This window comes from Balaenoptera acutorostrata, chromosome 2 (assembly GCF_949987535.1).
Source record: "Balaenoptera acutorostrata chromosome 2, mBalAcu1.1, whole genome shotgun sequence".
NCBI classification, from domain to species: domain Eukaryota; kingdom Metazoa; phylum Chordata; class Mammalia; order Artiodactyla; family Balaenopteridae; genus Balaenoptera; species Balaenoptera acutorostrata.
In genome coordinates this window covers 80133491-80154061 of record NC_080065.1, presented here as the reverse complement: position 1 = coordinate 80154061, position 20571 = coordinate 80133491, and the positions used below count along the sequence as shown (strand labels likewise).

Sequence of the window (20571 nt, the reverse complement as noted above, 5' to 3'; positions counted from 1 at the left end):
AACATGATTATAGTTATTGCCTGTCCATGCAACATTTATTCTTCTGGAGTCTTATCACTTTTTTGACATTGGAAACAGTCTCCAAAAATTTTGGAGCAACAGACTTGGGAAAATGATTCTTTCCATGATTTCTCTTGCTCTGTTTCTTTTCTCTGCTACACCTACTAATAAAAACCTGAAACCACTCAAACAGGATCCATCACCATATAATCTCTGTACTTTATTTTCTTGACCACTGCAGCATTATGTTACTAAAGAAGGGAGTGGAAACTATCGTGGCATTGGCATTTGTCTTCATTGTGCTAGGAGACATTTTCTGACAGTGACTTGAGAAGCAAATACATATTTTTTTCAAATATTTTTTAAAGAGTGATGCTAAACTCTGATTGACAGGAGGTGTTGATAGTTGCCCAAAGATTTCCCACACAGCTCTGATCATTCATTTCCATCCAGACATGCGGCAGGACTGCTTTTCCTGTCCTGGGCTTCTGCAGAGCAGAGCTTCAGAATGCTCATTACCAAAATGCACAAGTAAGTTCAACCAGTTTGCTTATGTTTTCTGAGCTTGCATGAGCTGTGAACTCTCATGGCTGACTTACTCTTCTGAAAACCATTCCCTATCCTAATGTCTTTTATGTATATGAAAAGGGATTGAAATCTTGAATTCATTTTCAAGGACTAATGTACATAAACTAATATTCTGGTTAAAATGCCAGCTCACTAATTCTAAAATCTTACTAAAGATACATGTCTTTGACTAATTACCTGAGACTTTGAAATTTATATTATTACCTGGTATCTTGATATTCTTTATTAAATCTGAACTTGGATGAATATTCCTTATGAGAGTGGATCTCAAACTTCAGTGTGCATGAGAACCACATGGGGCACATGTTGGAGAAACACGTGCATCTCTGCCCACAAGAACTGAATCATATCCTGGAAGGTCAGGCCTGGCGATTTCAACAAATTGCCCATTAAAACTGGGAAATTACTGCTTTAAAAGTTCAAAGAGTACTTCTTCCTTTTATGGAGTTGGCTCTTTGCTTCGAAGCTGGGTTGCTTTTCCTTTTTATTCTTCCCTTCTTTTTTCTTTCCCTTCTATTTCAAAAAGGACATAGTTGAAAACATTACCTTAGATGACTAAGTACCAGCTGTAATATGTTAATTTTATTGAGGGATTTCTTGGATGTATTTAACACTCCTTGCCCTTTAGGTGCTCAATAAGTAATTTTTGGTTGACCAATTATCAATTATTCAGTTAATTGTTTAGATACATCCTATTAGAAAAATCATTAACAAAGGAAATAATAAATTAAACAAACCACATAATTTTTCAATGGGCTCCTATTTCTCTCTTTAAATGTTCCAAATATCCAGACCAATGTGCTTTCCTCATCAGTAAATTAGGAAGCAGAACTAAAGAAGGACTTTAATTAGCATATATAGTATCCATGCCAGAGAGTGGATGATGTCTACAATTATAGTAATTAATACTAGTTATTAGAACATAGGAGAAGACCAGTGTGCATGCACCTTAGAACTTTTAAAGCAGGGGCAGGGGGTGGTGGTCTCATACTTGAGTATGCATCAGAGCCCCCTCCAGGGAGGGCTGGTTAAACCAGAGCAGTGGGCCCCGCATCCAGAGCTGATGATTCCGTTGGTCTGGGATGGGGCTAAAGAATCTGAATTTCTAACAAGTTCCTTGGGTGACACTGACGCCACTGCTCTGTGGACCATACTTGGAGAACTTTGCTATACAGAGGAAGGAAACTTTAACCAGAACAGCAAGTTACTCAGAAGCTATGTTGGGGAGCATTAACGCTAGTGCTTTTCAAAGTTTGTTTGTTTTAGTTGTGGAATTCTACTTGTTCCCCAATGAGTTCCCCAAAACTTTGATTTAAAAAGTAAGTTTAGTAATAGCTATCTTAAGTGTATTAAATCTTCTTTGTTTATGGTATATACTTTTTTTCCATTCAGACCCCCAACACACCCTGCTGACCAACCCCCTCACACACACTCAGAGCAGTGCTCTTAGTACATGGGGGCCTGGTGTACTGTCTGGAAACTGTAGATAAGAAAACTGAGGCCCAGAGAGGGAGCAGTGTGCCCAAGTCACATAGTCAGAAATTGCTAGAAAGATGCAAGTAGACATTTATGCTAAGCCCTTGTCTTTTCTCCTGTTGGTAGCCTAAGTTTTATATCTTCCCCCTTTACCTTATAATTTTATTTCAAGTTCCTATTCTTCACACTCAGACTAAATATTTTTCTGTTTCGTGACTATGTAGCTGGTCAAATCACAGCTGAATTATGAAGTCTCTTTTTAGAAGAGTACCATTTTAACAAAAATAGATTGAAAAAAAATCACTTTAAAAAATGATATTTGGTTGGTACATTTTTAGAACCCAACCTTTGTTTTCCTTTTAGCCTTTTATACAGGTCACCTTAATTTCCACAATCACTAGCCCTGTTTTTGTTAAGAAATATTCTCCCCTCCTCCACCCCCCACCTCTTAGCTTCCCAAGTTGCTTTGGGAATGTTCCTCCAGGTTATAGAAAAGCATTTGGTAACAACTAGTGGCACTAGGTAAAGCCTCCATTAAGTTAATTCTGTTTCTGTGAAAGCACGAAGGATCCCATGGCTTTCCTTCTCATCTTAAAAGTAAAATTCTTGTTCTCATGTGAAAAATGGAAGGAGGAGTGAACAAGTAAGGGTTTCAGACATGGTACCATTCAAGAACCTAACTCGGCATTGCTAACCGAAGTTGCTGTGTAACCTAGATTGTACCCAACTGTTATTTGATGAGTGCAGTGTATGACTTGTGCTGCTAGAGTGTGTAGGAAATGTCATTAAGTATATCCATCTGCAAGCTGGAATGTTTTAAGTATGAATATATGTGCTCATATGACAGAGAAGTAGAAGGTGATGTCATGTATTAGCTATGTAGGAAAATGTAGACCGGAATGTCATTTCAAATATAAGCAACTCACCTAACTGAAGAGTACCCTTTAGCAACATTATACTTAAATCATGACTACTTTGAAACCTCGGGGAGAGTCTCTGCCCTAAAGACCAATATTGGAAGAAGCTCAGGAATAAAGGTCAGAAATACTGGGTTCTGGTCCCATATCCATCATCTATTAGCCCAGCCACTTGGAGCCTCAAATTCCTCATCAGTAAAATGGAAATAGCAGGACTTGCCTTCCTACTTCATAGGGTTTTAGTGGAAACCAAATTCTGTAATGCATATATAGGCACTTTCAAAGTCTAAAGCTCTATATAAATGGGTAGTTTTTAACTCCTTAGTCTTCGCTAAGATAATTATTTCTTCTTACTTGCCAAAAATTTGTTTTCCTTCTTTGCCACTCGTACCCCTTAACAAAAGTTTCAGACGCATAGTTGAGAACCTGATTCTCTAGAGTCTGCTGTTGTAGTCTCAAGAGCAGCAGTTGTCAGATAGATAGATAGGCACTGAAATCGATTGCTGCATTATATAAAGTAAGTAGCATGAAATCTTAGAACCAAAAAAAAAAAACTTGAAAATTATTTGATGCAATGAATTCTAAACAATTATTTTAATCTGAGAAATCCTTGGCTCAAACAAAATCAATGTGGAAACCCAATGTATTGATATAAAACAGATGGGAGCAGAGGGGCTTCACTGAAGTGGGGTATGGAGTCCTGTGGAAGTTACAGGTGTTCCCTGTAACCTTGGCTTCTCTTCAGAACACAGGTGACACTGCTCTTGGGCTCACAGAGGTGAGGGATGTGTAGGCAAAGTCCTGCATTGATATTAATAAGGCAGAGCCACCAAGAAGTGGTGTTTAAAATTTACTGATCACCAAGGCAGGGAAATATGCAATGTGATTTAGAAGGATTTCCATGGACATGTTCAAATATTAAAAGTATTATCTTTTGAAGAATATAGTTTTCATTTTCCTGAGAAGCATCCTGAAATGCATGACTTTTGATGATAGGTAAAAAATGGCTATGCCATTATTATGGTATGGGGAAAAAGTAAGAATTCAAAGTGGGAGGGGGAGTTATACAAAATAGACTATCACTTTAGTGTGGAAAGAATTAGGCCAAAAGTAGAGCTAATCCATAATTTAGAAGTGGAGTACTCTGAGGTTGAGAGAAACATTGAATTTCTTCATGAAATCACTATAAGTGCAGAAAACGTGCTTGACAACATAAAAAAAAAACAAACAGCAATTTTTATAATACTCCTTGGTTCTGAATCCAGATTGAAAAGATCTTTAACATTTTAGCTACTTTCTCTGGCTTGTTTTATATACTATTTAGTTCAAGAGATTATATGGCATTTTTAGACTTGCTGATTTTTAAAAATTCTGAGTTTGTTCACTGGCTTGAGTACTGTGACTTAGAATTGAGCAATTAAAAGTTCTAAAAGAAAATGTTCAAATACTAGAGAACTAAATCCAGAAACATACCTGCCAATATAAATCACATATGTAATTTTTAAAATTTGTGATGCAAGTTTCAGGCATAAGCAAGCTATCTCGGGAGGGCATATTGACTTTTCTCTGTTCTGTGGTACCTTAAGTAGTTTTTTAGAGAGCTGAAACTCAGTTATCTCTTATTGTGGCAATAAAGAAGTTTTTTAATTGTCTGAATAGAACTTAAAACTAATCTTAGAACTAAAAACCGCCTGTAAAATCCACTTGTAACACGAAAAAAGATTTTCAAAAACTGTTACTGACAAATGCTAGATGTGTTTATTATGATTTTTCATAATAAAAACTTTGAAGCAGCAGAAAAACTGTTACTAATTAAAAATTACATATCACAGTGTGGATGAGGCCTTTTACATTTATATTTATTTATACATATTTAGACAGGCATATTTGACACATATGCAAATATTCTGTAATCTTAAAATATCTACATGTAATTTTAAGAGTTGAAAAAGCAGACTTTATTTTGAGCACACACCTCTTTTACACAACAACCTTAAATTTATGAGATAATTTCATATTTATCAATAATTGTATAATAACTAATAATCTATTAATTGTTTTTATTTTTTAAAATTGTAACTGCCTATTTTTTATTTTTGAAAAACTATAACAACAGAGGAAAGGGTAATGCCAAATGTGGTATTTTGGTTTAAAACACAGTAAGCTAATTCTGTTTTCCTTTGCCACAAGTTTCAGACCCAAAGTTTACGTCTGTCAGACGTGCACAGAAAACCACATCTTTGGAGAGGAATAGTCAGCATCACATTGATTGAGGGGCGAGACCTCAAGGCGATGGATTCAAATGGGTTGAGTGACCCCTATGTGAAGTTCCGGCTTGGGCATCAGAAGTACAAGAGCAAGGTGACCTATCTCTTTTGTGTTCCCATCAGTGCTTGGAAGGCAGTGGTTGGTTAATAGCCATGCTCTGAGACGTGAAAACACTAGACACTTTTTTAATGCTTTACAGAACTACTTTTCAACATCATGTCAGGCAACAGTACTAACAATTGTATTGCATTTCTTACTTTATGTACTATGTGACCTTTGGTAAACTATTTCTCTATGTCTCAGTTTCTTCACCTATCACACGGAATAATACTAGGAACTATCTCTTTAAAAAAAAAAAAAAAAAGCCGTAGCAAACCTAAGTCAATGCTGGGCACATAACGTGCTCAAAGAATGTTGGCTACTATTATTACTGCATCTAGTACTAGTACAAGTACTACAAATGGCACTATTTGACATGTATGAAAAATCTTTGTGCCTTACTCTGAACCCTTTTTTCAAACTGACTTGCACCAGTGCAGATTGCAAGGTTTTAAAAATTTATTTAGAAAACAGAGGGCCAAGGTCCTGCTGCCACTACAGCAGTGTGTCATGGCACAAGTTGCTTTGCCCCTCCATACCCCCATTTCCCCCTCTGTGAGAATGAGAATTAAAATAATGCCTACCTCATAAAGTTACTGAGAAGATTGAATACTATATGTCATGCATGTAAAGGGCTTAGAATATTGCTTTGCCCATAATAAATACTCAATAAACGGTAGTAGCGGAAGGAAGAGGAAGAGTAGCAGCAGTAGTAAGTATATTATGTAATAACACTTGTATTATTAGTAATAACATATTATATTAAATATTCATATCACTATCATATTATTAACAGAATAATAATAATTAGTAAAGGTCATAGTAGTCATGGTTATATAGTGATAGTTACATTTATCTGTGTTGTATCCAAATACAGCCTCTTTCATGGTCAGCTTCTATAGCTGGTATTCATTGACAGCTTGGGACAACTGATTACACCCATCTTGTATTACAAATATCACAGTGGTGATTTCTTAGCAGGCTGATGGGTTACCTTCTTAAGTGCCCACATCAAAGGGGAAGGCATAACTTCTGACCTATAGGAAATCATATAGGGAAGACAATCCTAAAAAAGAAAACTGAAAGCTTAAGTTCTTTTTTGGCCAAAAAAGTAAGACAGACCACTCCCCAAAATACTGAAGGAGTTCATCTGAACCCAATTATGAGACATTTGAATTGTCATACCATCCATCCAGTGTCGTCTTTTTTTTCTGCCATGGGCTTAATAATAACATTTTAAAGAAACTACTGATTCCAAAAATAGGTACCTGTGACCACTTCTATCTTGTCTTTTATCAATTAACATTATTTCCATGTTCTGGTAGGCTTAAAACATTACTTATTTTTATAGTTCTGCTCTTTAGGTATGAAATATGAAACCCAGCTATGGACATGTGTCTCTCTTTGCTCTTTCTTTCCATGATCTATTGCTGATTAATTTCAGATTATGAACTTTAAAAATTGTGATTCATTTGCGTTACCTTTGCACATAACATACTTCATTGCTTTCAAAGTCTTTACATCTGAAGATCTGTCTCTCATACATTAAAAAGAGAAAAGGCCGCTACATGCCCTCCTGCTAAAAAGAAAGAGTAGGGAAACAAATATGAATGTGGTCTAACTCAATGGTGAATGAAATTTTAAAACACATCAGTATGAGTCACTTGATTCATTGATTCCACCAGGTGTCTCATCTGAATACTTGAAGTTACAAAATTGCACGTCAGATATCTTTCTTATATATATGACATGGAGATTATACACACACATATTCATATTAATTCACAAACATTTTTGGCATAGTGCTTTGGGGAAAGAGATCTGAAGCTCTAATAAAAGACTTGAGTTAGAGTCTAGCTACTAAATCCTAATGACTGTAGGTGGGTCACTTAAACCTCAGGTCTCAGTTTCTCCATGTATAAAATTGGGATGATACATCAGTGCTATAATTTTAAGGTAAAAGTTTGCCTGACCACCCCAAAATTACTTTTTTTTCTTCTTGCTCCCACAGAACTTCATTGTCTGTTTTCTTCATTATTCAGCTCGCAGTTCTTATGTGTGTGGGAAGTGAGGGAAAAAAAACTCTGGGAATCCTCATCTTTCTTTATTATAAGATGACAGACTACGAGTTATATCTTTGTGTATTAACTGGTTATGTAAAATAAATGCTAGTATCTGAGTGAGCTATTTCACTTACAGACTCTTTGCCTTTTCTATGTAATTCATATCTGTTATCTGTTACTCAAAATAATGCGAGGGTGCCTGTTGGTTTTCAGGACACATTCTTTTGGGTTCTCTCATACAATATGTAGTAAAGATGCTGAGACCTAATGACTTATTTCCGTCATTTCTAGAAGCTCACATGCTTTTCTAGATAGTACATAAAGTTTGATTTATGTCTCAAGTTAAATTTTTTAAGGCTGATATCGAGGAGACAGTAATGACTTTTTGGTTTTCCAGATTATGCCAAAAACTTTGAATCCTCAGTGGAGGGAACAATTTGATTTTCATCTCTATGAAGAAAGAGGCGGAATCATTGATATCACTGCATGGGACAAAGACGCTGGGAAAAGGGATGACTTTATTGGCAGGTTTGTGCAATTTGGTATTTTTGGATCACCCTAGGCAGGATGAGCTTTGTTGTAAGTCTGGTATTCTAATTGATCTTTACTGTTTTGAAGCAAGGGATCTTATCATGGTAAGGCAATGCTTGGGTGAACTGAAAAATAGATTTGAAGACTGACCAGTAGGTGGCAGTTTTGACCAGTTGATGGACAGGCTATCTGAATTTGATATCCAGAAATTTTCTCCAGATGTCAGGAACATTGTGCATAAAAGTTACGGGAGTTGAGAAAGAGGAATCTCATTTGATATAAGATACTTAAAAGGAACAAAGAACATATTCATAGTCTGCAAAGTGATCTGAGATAATATTACTTTTCATAAAGCATATTGTGACCGCAAAATGCATTGTTTCCTACAACTACCTGCAAGGTAGAGAATCTTGATAATCTCCTAGGAGTTCATAAATCCCCCAGGAGTTCAAGTTTCAGTGAAGGAAGTGTGTAAGTGAGGCAGATGCAGGTTAATCTGATAATGTGGTGAAGAAAAGAGTATTCTGAAGCTTACATGACATCTCTGCACAAAGACAAGGTCATTTTGAATGATTGCTTGAATTATATGAATTTTTTTCTTACTTTAAAGCCTATTTTTATATTTTCAATAGTTACATATGTGTCTTTATAGCAAAACACATTGAAACCTGCCAATACTGAAATAAAACACGGTGTACAGAAGAATTTGTTAGTTTAGAAAATTCTTTCTTCATCATAGTTGACATGATTTCCAAGTCTCTAAACATATAGCCCGAAGAAATGCATACATACTACTAATAATAAAGGGAATTTTACACTAAAAAAGCAAAAATAGGAATCCAACCCAACATATTTGTCTCTTTGGCTTTTGTTATTCTAAGAAATATGTTTTAAACAATGGTTTTCTTCATAGTATTATAAAGTGAGAGGTCAAAGATCAGCTTCAGTTAACCTTTAATATTTTACTTATAAAATGAAATGAGAAAAACACCCCTGCAGGCTAATGCTGTATTACATTTCAATCCTTTTTAGAGGAAAAGCTTTCACTGCATATTTTTTCCCTCTAGTAAAATACTATTTTCAGTGTTTTCTTAAAGTTCTACCTTGCTCTCTTTGGGATATACCACCGGCTTAAGTATCAGTATAGATCTGTTAATACACTGAATACATTTTATTATATATATATGTCTGTTTCCGTCTTCCTCAATAAGCTATGAGCTCTTTCAGGTAGATGCTTTCTAGCTATTCCTTGAATAATTAATTCATTTTCATAATTTATAGCAACATTAGCTCTATTTGGTGACCACAAGGAAATCAGAATGGCTGTCATATGTAACTTGCTACCTCAATCTCATTACTTTGTATTCAAACTTGCTTATCATAGTATAATAACAAAGTAATTGATGAAATGTACTAGCTTCTTGTACTCCTGGGTCCACATTACATGAAGTCCTTCTTATCCTTTTTTCCGTTTTTTTCCATAATGACAGATACCCTTTTACGTATTTTTCTTTCTTTGAAAAGCATCTCCAAATTTGGAAATTATGAAAATTTCTCAGCCCATTTTGTACTGACCTTTCCCTTTTCCTCACTTGATAATATTACAAATTCTTCAAGGGCATGCCTAATTATTTTAAGAAATGTTTGGCAGAGAGGTGGACCTGTTTATCTTACTTCATCTCGTTTCTATGGGTTTTCCCATATTTGGCAAATTTTGAGAGAACAGTGATAAATGGCTGGTGTGAAGATCATAGTGATTGCTCTAGACAGCTGGGGGAGCTGAGAAGGTCTTACGAAGTTTGGAAAAAGAGAAGAAATCCATTTTTGGAGCTTCTGGATTGGTGAACACATGCAGGTGCTGGGGGAGTGCTGTGCCCTGAGAGCGCATGGAAGCTCCACACCCCTTACACATGCCTTACCCTGTGCATTTCTTCCATCCAGCCATTCCTGGGTTATATCCCTTCATAATAAGCTAGTCATCTAGTTGGAAGTGTATCCTCCCTTCTTACTTTTTTAGCTGTTGGAGGTGTTTACCACCTGCATGTAGTTTCTGGCTTGGGCTTTGCCTGTGTTGTTGGATGAGTTCTTTATGCCCGCGGCTATTACAAAGGACAATCTTGCAAGCAGGATCAAGAAGCCCTGGGCTCCAGCACCCTCAGTGCTTTGATGGGCAAATCTGTGTGCTCTGCTTCCCAGTATCTTGGTTGGATTAAAACTGGCTTGGATGGTGAGTCCAAATACTACCATTAAAGAATTATAGGGATTTCTAAACCTCTCATTTATTTTGAATGACTTACTTTTATTTCCAGTTACTTTTTTTCTAAATATAATAAAAATCTTATCTGGGGGCTTCCCTGGTGGCACAGTGGTTGAGAATCTGCCTGCCAATGCAGGGGACACGGGTTCGAGCCCTGGTCTGGGAAGATCCCACATGCCGCGGAGCAACTAGGCCCGTGAGCCACAACTACTGAGCCTGCGCATCTGGAGCCTGTGCCCCGCAACAAGAGAGGCCGCAATAGTGAAAGGCCCGCGCACTGCGATGAAGAGTGGCCCCCGCTTGCCGCAACTAGAGAAAGCCCTCGCACGAAACGAAGACCCAACACAGCCAAAAATAAATAAATAAATAAATAAATAAATAATCCTTCCCTCTACTTTAAAACAAAACAAAACAACAAAAACTTATCTGGCATCAGCCTCACTAAAAAACATTTGCATTTGGTCATATGCCAAATATAATTGCCTACAAAAGCAATTTGAGCCAAAAAGTTTTAGAGTAAACAAGAGCACAGGTAGACAAGAAGACTCCTAGGACAGCTTTTGAGTATCAGTTTAAAACATTTTACACAGTAAAGGGATTTATTGTTGAATTTTGAGATAAGCAAAGTGGACAATACGAAATTGTTGTACACTCTGCTAATTTAACAAAGATGCCTGTTGCAGAAAAAGGAAATGACCCAGGCAAATATCATCATTTCCAATCTACTTGATGGCCAGATAGCAGCAGAAACTCTTGGTATCTGACTTTATACTTACTAAATTGTACTTTACACACATCCTGCCACTGAAAAACAATATATTATTAGATCTAAGTGGTGGGCAAGAGAGCTGTATGTGTTTATGTCAAGGTTGTGTGGTAACAGTAGAAATAATGCAGATTATAATAGAATCCCTTGGTCCTAGAACAGTTTAGAAGAGAATAGTTACCTTCTAATTAAATTTGAGTTCTAAGATTAAAGTAACAGGAGTAAAACTGTCATCAGGGTCTTCTGTATTCTCTTTTTTTGTTTTTTCAATTTTTGAATTTTATTTATTTTTTTATACAGCAGGTTCTTATTAGTCATCAATTTTATACACATCAGTGTATACATGTCAATCCCAATCGCCCAATTCATCACACCATCATCCCCACGCCCCCACCGCTTTACCGCCTTGGTGTCCATATGTTTGTTCTCTACATATGTGTCTCTATTTCTGCCCTGCAAACTGGTTCATCTGTACCATTTTTCTAGGTTCCACATATATGTGTTAATATGCGATATTTGTTTTTCTCTTTCTGACTTACTTCACTCTGTATGACAGCCTCCAGATCCATCCACGTCTCTACAAATGACCCAATTTTGTTCCTTTTTATGGCTGAGTAATATTCCATTGTATATATGTACCACAACTTCTTTATCCATTCATCTGTCGATGGACATTTAGGTTGCTTCCATGTCCTGGCTATTGTAAATAGTGCTGCAATGAACATTGTGGTACATGATTCTTTGAATTATGGTTTTCTCAGGGTATGTGCCCAGTAGTGGGATTGCTCGGTTGTATGGTAGTTCTATATTTAGTTTTTTAAGGAACCTCCATACTGTTCTCCATAGTGGTTGTATCAATTTACATTCCCACCAACAGTGCAAGAGGGTTGTCTTTTCTCCACACCCTCTCCAGCATTTATTGTTTGTAGATTTTTTGATGATGACCATTCTGACTGGTGTGAGGTGATACTTCATTGTAGTTTTGATTTGCATTTCCCTAATGATTAGTGATGTTGAGCACTCTATCATGTGTTTGTTGGCAATCTGTATATCTTCTTTGGAGAAATGTCTATTTAGGTCTTCTGCCCATTTTTGGATTGGGTTGTTTGTTTTTTTGATATTGAGCTGCATGAGCTGCTTGTAAATTTTGGAGATTAATCCTTTGTCAGTTGCTTCATTTGAAAATATTTTCTCCCATTCTGAGAGTTGTCTTTTCATCTTATTTATGGTTTCCTTTGCTGTGCAAAAGCTTTTAAGTTTCATTTGGTCCTATTTGTTTATTTTTGTTTTTAATTTCCATTTCTCTAGGAGGTGGGTCAGAAAGGATCTTGCTGTGATTTATGTCATAGAGTGTTCTGCTTATGTTTTCCTCTAAGGGTTTTATAGTGTCTGTCCTTACATTTAGGTCTTTAATCCATTTTATTTTTGTGTATGGTGTTAGAAAGCGTTCCAATTTCATTCTTTTACATGTAGCTGTCCTGTTTTCCCAGCACTACTTATTGAAGAGACTGTCTTTTCTCCAGTGTATATTCTTGCCTCCTTTATCAAACATAAGGTGACCATATGTGCGTGGGTTTATCTCTGGGCTTTCTATCCTGTTCCATTGATCTATATTTCTGTTTTTGTGCCAGAACCATACTGTCTTGATTACTGTAGCTTTGTAGTAGAGTCTGAAGTCAGGGAACCTGATTCCTCCAGCTCCGTTTTTCTTTCTCAAGATTGCTTTGGCTATTCGGGGTCTTTCGTGTTTCCATACAAATTGTGAAATTTTTTTGTTCTCATTCTGTGAAAAATGCAATTGGTAGTTTCATAAGGATTGCATTGAATCTGTAGATTGCTTTGGGTGGTATAGTCATTTTCACAATGCTGATCCTTCCAATCCAAGAACATGGTATATCTCTCCATCTGTTTGTATCATCTTTAATTTCTTTCATCAGTTTCTTATAGTTTTCTGCCTACAGGTCTTTTGTCTCCTTAGGTAGGTTTATTCCTAGGTATTTTATTCTTTTTGTTGCAGTGGTAAATGGGAGTGTTTCCTTAATTTCTCTTTCAGATTTTTCATCATTAGTGTATAGGAATGAAAGAGATTTCTGGGCATTAATTTTGTATCCTGCTACTCTACCAAATTCATTGTTTAGCTCTAGTAGTTTTCTGGTAGAGTCTTTAAGGATTCACTATGTATAGTATCATGTCATCTGCAAACAGTGACAGCTTTACTTCTTCTTTTCTGATTTGGATTCCTTTTATTTCCTTTTCTTCTCTGATTGCTGTGGCTAAAACTTCCAAAACTATGTTGAATAATGGTGGTGAGAGTGGACAACCTTGTCTTATTCCTGATCTTAGAGGAAATGGTTTCAGTTTTTTACTATTGAGAATGATGTTGGCTGTGGGTTTGTCATATATGGCCTTTATTATGTTGAGGTAAGTTACCTCTGTGCCTACTTTCTGGAGGGTTTTTATCATAAATGGGTGTTGAATTTTGTCAAAAGCTTTTTCTGCATCTATTGAGATGATCATATAGTTTTTCTCCTTCAATTTGTTAATATGGTTTATCACATTGATTGATTTGTGTATACTGAAGAATCCTTGCATTCCTGGGATAAACCCCCCTTGACTATGGTGTATGATCCTTTTAACATGCTGTTGGATTCTGTTTGCTAGTATTTTGTTGAGGATTTTTGCATCTATGTTCATCAGTGATATTGGCCTGTAGTTTTCTTTCTTTGTGACATCTTTGTCTGGTTTTGATATCAGGGTGATGGTGGCCTCGTAGAATGAGTTTGGGAGTGTTCCTCCCTCTGCTATATTTTGGAAGAGTTTGAGAAGGATAAGTGTTAGCTCTTCGCTAAAGGTGTTTGATAGATTTCACCTGTGAAGCCATCTGGTGCTGGGTTTTTGCTTGTTGGAAGATTTTTAATCACAGTCTCAATTTCAGTGCTTGTGATTGGTGTGTTTATATTTTCTATTTCTTCCTGGTTCAGTCTCGAAGGTTGTGCTTTTCTAAGAAGTTGTCCATTTCTTCCAGGTTGTCCATTTTATTGGCATATAGTTGCTTGTAGTAATCTCTCATGATCCTTTGTATTTCTGCAATGTCAGTTGTTACTTCTCCTTTTTCATTTCTAATTCTATTGATTTGAGTCTTCTCCCTTTTTTTCTTGATGAGTCTGGCTAATGGTTTATCAATTTTGTTTATCTTCTCAAAGAACTAGCTTTTAGTTTTATTGATCTTTTTTTTTTTTTTTTTAAATTTATTTTATTTATTTATTTATATATTTTTGGCTGTGCTGGGTCTTCGGTTCGTGCGAGGGCTTTCTCTAGTTGTGGCAAGTGGGGGCCACTCTTCATCGCGGTGCGGGGACCGCTCTTCATCGCGGTGCGCGGGCCTTTCACTATCGCGGCCCCTCCCGTTGCGGGGCACAGGCTCCAGACGCGCAGGCTCAGCAGCTGTGGCTCACGGGCCCAACTGCTCCGTGGCATGTGGGATCTTCCCAGACCAGGGCTCGAACCCATGTCTCCTGCATTAGCAGGCAGATTCTCAACCACTGCACCACCAGGGAAGCCCCTAGTTTTATTGATCTTTGCTATCGTTTCCTTCATTTCTTTTTCATTTATTTCTGATCTGATCTTAATGATTTCTTTTCTTCTGCTAACTTTGGGATTTTTGTGTTCTTCTTTCTCTAATTGCTTTAGGTGCAAGGTTAGGTTGTTTATTTGAGATATTTCTTGTTTCTTGAGGTAGGATTGTATTGCTATAAACTTCCCTCTTAGAACTGCTTTTGCTGCATCCCATAGGTTTGGGGTGGTCGTGTTTTCATTGTCATTTGTCACTAGGAATTTTTTAATTTCCTCTTTGATTTCTTCAGTGACCTCTTGGTTACTTAGTAGTGTATTGTTTAGCCTCCATTTTAAAAATTTTTTACTGATTTTTTTCCTGTAATTGATATCTAGTCTCATAGCGTTGTGGTCGGAAAAGATACTTGATATGGTTTCAATTTTCTTAAATTTACCAAGGCTTGATTTGTGACTTAAGATCTGATCTATCCTGAAGAATGTTCCATGAGCACTTGAGAAGAAAGTGTATTCTGTTGTTTTTGGATGGAATGTCCTAAAAATATCAATGAAATCCATCTTGTTTAATGTATCATTTAAAGCTTGTATTTCCTTATTTATTTTCATTTTGGATGATCTGTCCATTGGTAAAAGTGGGGTGTTAAACTCCCCTACTATGATTGTGTTGCTGTTGATTTCCCCTTTTATGGCTGTTAGCATTTGCCTTATGTATCGCGGTGCTCCTATGTTGGGTGCATAAATATTTATAATTGTTATATCTTCTTCTTGGATTGATCCCTTGATCATTATATAGTGTCCTTCTTTGTCTCTTGTAATAGTCTTTATTTTAAAGTCTATTTTGTCTGACATGAGAATTCCTACTCCAGCTTTCTTTTGATTTCCATTTGCCTGGAATATCTTTTTCCATCCCCTCACTTTCAATCTGTACGTGTCCCTAGATCTGAAGTGGGTCTCTTGTAGACAGCATATGTACAGGTCTTATTTTTGTATCCATTCAGCCTGTCTGTGTCTTTTCGTTGGAGCATTTAATCCATTTACATTTACGGTAGTTATCAATATGTATGCTCCTATGACCATTTTCTTAATTGTTTTGGGTTTGTTATTGTAGGTCTTTTCCTTCTCTGTGTTTCCTGCCTAGGGAATTTCCTTTAGCATTTGTTGTAAAGCTGGTTTGGTGGTGCTGAATTCTCTTAGCTTTTCCTTGTCTGTGAAGGTTTTTATTTCTCCGTCGAATCTGAATGAGATCCTTGCTGGGTAGAGTATTCTTGGTCGTAGGTTTTTCCCTTTCATCACTTTAAATATGTCCTGCCACTCCCTTCTGGCTTGCAGAGTTTCTGCTGAAAGATCAGCTGTTAACCTTATCAGAGTTCCCTTGTATGTTATTTGTTGTTTTTCCCTTGCTGTTTTTAATATTTTTTCTTTGTATTTAGTTTTTGATATTTTGATTAATGTGTCTTGGTGTGTTTCTCCTTGGATTTATCCTGTATGGGACTCTCTGTGCTTCCTGGACTTGAATAACTATTTCCTTTCCCATATTAGGGAAGTTTTCAAATATAATCTCTTCAAAGATATTCTCAGTCCCTTTGTTTTTTTCTTCTTCTTCTGGGACCCCTATAATTCAAATGTTGGTGCGTTTAGTGTCCCAGAGGTCTCTGAGATTGTCCTCAATTCTTTTCATCCTTTTTTCTTTATTCTGCTCTGTGGTAGTTATTTCCACTATTTTATCTTCCAGCTCACTTATCCGTTCTTCTGCCTCAAGTTATTCTGCTATTGATTCCTTCTAGTGAATTTTTAATTTCATGTATTGTGTTGTGCATCATTGTTTGCTCTTTAGTTCTTCTATGTCCTTGTTAAATGTTTCTTGTATTTTCTCCATTCTATTTCCAAGATTTTTGGATCATCTTTACTATCATTACTCTGAATTCTTTTTCAGGTAGACTGCCTATTTCCTCTTCATTTGTTTGGTCTGGTGGGTTTTTACCTTGCTCCTTCATCTGCTGCGTGTTTCTCTGTCTTCTCATTTTGCTCAACTTACTGTGTTTGGGGTCTCCTTTTCGTAGGCTGTAGGTTCGTAGTTCCCATTGTTTTTGGTGTTTGCCCCCAGTGGGTAAGGTTGGTTCAGTGGGTTGTGTAGGCTTCCTGGTGGAGGGGACTGGTGCCTGTGTTCTGGTGGATGAGGCTGGATCTTGTCTTTCTGGTGGGCAGGACTGCATCCAGTGGTGTGTTTTGGGGTGTCTGTGACCTTATTATGATTTTAGGCAGCCTCTCTGCTAATGGGTGGTGTTGCGTTCCTGTCTTGCTAGTTGTTTGGCATAGGGTATCCAGCACTGTAGCTTGCTGGTCGTTGAGTGGAGCTGGGTCTTAGCATTGAGATGGAGATCTCAGGGAGAGCTTTTGCTGTTTGATATTACATGGAGCCGGGAGGTCTCTGGTGGACCAATGTCCTGAACTTTGCTCTCCCACCTCAGAGGCACAGGCCTGACACCCGGCCAGAGCAGCAAGACCCTGTCATCCACACAGCTCAGAGTAAAAGGGAGAAAAAAAGAAAGAAAGAAAGAAAATAAATAAATAAAGTTATTAAAAAATAAAAAATATTATTTAAAATAAAAAATTACAAAGTAATTTTAAAAAAAGAAAGAAAGAAGAGAGCAACCAAACTAAAAAACAAATCCACCAATGAAAACAAGTGCTAAAAACTATACTTAAAAAAAAACAAAAAACGGGCAGACAGAACCCTAGGACAAATGGTAAAAGTAAAGGTATACAGACAAAATCACACAAAGTCCACTGCCTCAATTTTGGGATGATTCATTGTCTATTCAGGTATTCCAGAGGTGCAGGGTACATCAAGTTGATTGTGGAGATATAATCCGCTGCTCCTGAGGCTGCTGGGAGAAATTTCCCTTTCTCTTCTTTGTTCGCACAGCTCCAGGGTTTCAGCTTTGGATTTGGACCCGCCTCTGCATATAGGTCGCCTGAGGGTGTCTGTTCTTCGCTCAGACAGGCTGGGGTTAAAGGAGCAGCTGATTCGGGGGTTCTGGCTCACTCAGGCTGGGGGGAGGGAGGGGTACGGAGGAGGCGGGGCGAGCCTGCGGCGTCAGAGGCGTCGTGACGTTGCACCAGCCTGAGGCGCGCCGTGCGTTCTTCCGGGTAAGTTGTCCCTGGATCACGGGACCCTGGCAGTGGCGGGCTGCACAGGCTCCCGGGAGGGGCGGTGTGGAGAGTGACCTGTGCTCGCACACAGGCTTCTTGGTGGTGGCAGCAGCAGCCTTAGCGTCTCATGCCCGTGTCTGGTGTCCGCACTGATAGCCGCGGCTCGCGCCCATCTCTGGAGCTCGTTTAAGCAGCGCTCTTAATCCCCTCTCCTCGCGCACCAGGAAACAAAGAGGCAAGAAAAAGTCTCTTGCCTCTTTGGCAGTTCCAGACCTTTTCCCGGACTCCCTCCCGGCTAGCTGTGGTGCACTAGCCCCCTTCAGGCTGTGTTCACGCTGCCAACCCCAGTCCTCTCCCTGCGATCCAACCGAAGCCCAAGCCTCAGCTCCCAGCCCCGCCCGCCCCGGCAGGTGAGCAGACAAGCCTCTCGGCCTGGTGAGTGCTGCTCGGCGCCGAGCCTCTGTGCGGGAATCTCTCCGCTTTGCCCTCCGCACCCCTGTGGCTGTGCTCTCCTCCGTGGCTCCGAAGCTTCCCCCCTCTGCCACCCGCAGTCTCCGCCCGCGAAGGGGCTTCTAGTGTGCGGAAACCTTTCCTCCTTCACAGCTCCCTCCCACTGGTGCAGGTCCCGTCCCTATTCTTTTGTCTCTGTTTTTTCTTTTTTTTTTTTGCCCTACCCAGGTACGTGGGGAGTTTCTTGCCTTTTGGGAAGTCTGAGATCTTCTGCCAGCGTTCAGTAGGTGTTCTGTAGGAGTTGTTCCATACATCGATGTATTTTTGATGTATTTGTGGGGAGGAAGGTGATCTCCACATCTTATTCCTCCACCATCTTGAAGGTCTCCCACATATAATGATTTTTGAAATGTGTTTTTGTATGTGTATACTCTATAACAGGGCTTTGTTTGTTTGTTTATTACAAAGATAAGACTGGCTACAAATGAAAGAGCCACTTGCAAATCTGGAGTGCCGACACAGTGAAAACTATTTTTACACTGAAAAGTACCCACACCCATTCTTACTTGATCCCATGTAGTCAGGCTTTTGCCCCCAACAATTCACCCAGACTGCTCTTGTCAAGGTCACCTGTGACCTCCAAGTTGCTAAATTCAATGGCCAGTGTTTAACCTACATCTTACCTGATCCAGCAGCTGCGCTGGACTTGGCTGATAGCTTCCTCCTTAAAACAGGTGTTTTCAGTTGGCTTCCAGAACAGAGGGCTCTGTTTTCCTCTTACCTCATCACATGTTCTTTCTTCATCTCCCCCGCAGATTTTTGCTCGTTTGCCTCCTGATTTCATTCCGGAGACCCTCAGAGCTCACTCCCTGGGCATCTTCTCAGTCTATACCTGCCCCCATGGTGCCTTCATCCACTCTTGTGCTTTCCATACCACCTAAGATTGACAACGACAGACATACAGATCCACTCCTTAACTCCACGTCCAACTGCCTGCTTGAAATCTCCATTTGGACGTCTAACTGGCTTCTCCAATTTAGCAAGTCCAAAGCCAAACTTCTCACCCGCAGCGCCCCAAATCTGCTCCTCCGTCAGGATTCTCTCTCATTCGTTGCTAACACCAAAAATCTTGGAGTCATTTTTTATTCTTTTCTTTCATTCTCAAGTCCATTCAGCAACTTGCAAACTTCTCCTTCAGAATATAGTCAGAAATCACCCTTATCCTCTCAATCATTCTGTTTCCTGTTGAAGCCACCATCAGTTTCATGTGGGCAGCGGCAAGAGCCTCCTGTTCTTCTTCCTTCCACATAACATCAATAAAAGAATTTAACTCCTCTGCTCGAAGCCCTGTAGTTGTTTCCCATCTCAGTCTGTGTGCAACCAGTGTCCTCACAGAGCCCTCTGATGCTCCTGGTGATCTGGCCCTGCGACCCCTCTGCCCTGAACTTCTGCTACTTTGCCCCTCCCTCCCTCTGCTCTGTCCCAGCCTCTTTGCTGTTCCTCAGGTGCACCATATACCTTCCCACCTCAGGATCTTTTCCTCCATCTGTGACACTCTTTCTTCAGGCGTCCACCTGCCTTGCTTCTTTACCTTCTTTAGGTCTATGCACAAATGTCACATCAGGGAGACAGCCATACCAACCCTATTTAAAATCAAAACTTCTTTTCCTTGACTTTACGTTTCTTCTATCCTGCTTTGTTTTCTCCATCGAAGTAATCACCATTTGACATACTATGCATTTCACTTACTTATTTTATCATGTATTTTCCATCACTTGAATGTGAGCTTCATGAAGGCAGGGGTTTTTGAGTGCTTTGTTCATTGTGGCATCCTCAATACCTATTAAAGTATGTGGCAAGTAATAGGTGCTTAATAAATATTTGCTGGATTTAAATTTAAATACCTGAAGTTTGACTGAATACTGGAAATTATGGCTCTTCCTTCTCTAAATAAATATAGTATTTGACACCTGATGTTAATGCAAAGGCAATTAGAACAGCATTCCTTAGTGGAAAGTACAAAGTTTCAGTATAATTAAGAAAGATATTTGTATATAATTCAAAAGGGAGAATTAATGGGTTAAAGTGTCTAGGTGTCTGAGTAATCTTTGTACTTAAAAAATACTGAATGGTTGCATTTGAATAAAAAGTAGCCTATGCATTTACCAAGATACTTATAACTTTTTCACCATTATAATATCAAGTGAGTTAATGCCATCTGGTTGTTAAATTTTACACAAAAATAAATTTACCATGAATGGAAAGAAACAATAATAATAGTGATTTACACTGTATAGGGCACTATTATTACATACATTAGTTCAATATTAGGGGGTAACAAGGATGCTTCATATTGTACCAATTTTGCCGGTGCAAAAAGTGAGGCAGGTTTAGAGGTATAGCAAAAAGGGAGGTTTAGAGATTGTTCAGCTA

General features: G+C 38.4%; 1 protein-coding gene across 15 annotated transcripts in view; it reads left to right on the top strand.

Annotated features, from left to right (window-relative positions):
• The window catches only part of MCTP1 (multiple C2 and transmembrane domain containing 1), a 560962-nt gene that overhangs the window by 334700 nt on the left and 205691 nt on the right, over positions 1–20571 (top strand). For 11 of the 15 annotated variants that reach the window (XM_057541264.1, XM_057541263.1, XM_028162670.2 and 8 more), the window contains 3 exons: positions 454–531; positions 5172–5342; positions 7809–7939. In XM_057541264.1, the coding sequence (XP_057397247.1) occupies positions 454–531; positions 5172–5342; positions 7809–7939 (380 nt within the window). The remainder of the gene's footprint in view (positions 1–453; positions 532–5171; positions 5343–7808; positions 7940–20571) is intronic. The other 4 variants (XM_057541268.1, XM_057541265.1, XM_057541269.1 and 1 more) reach the window with 1 other exon arrangement.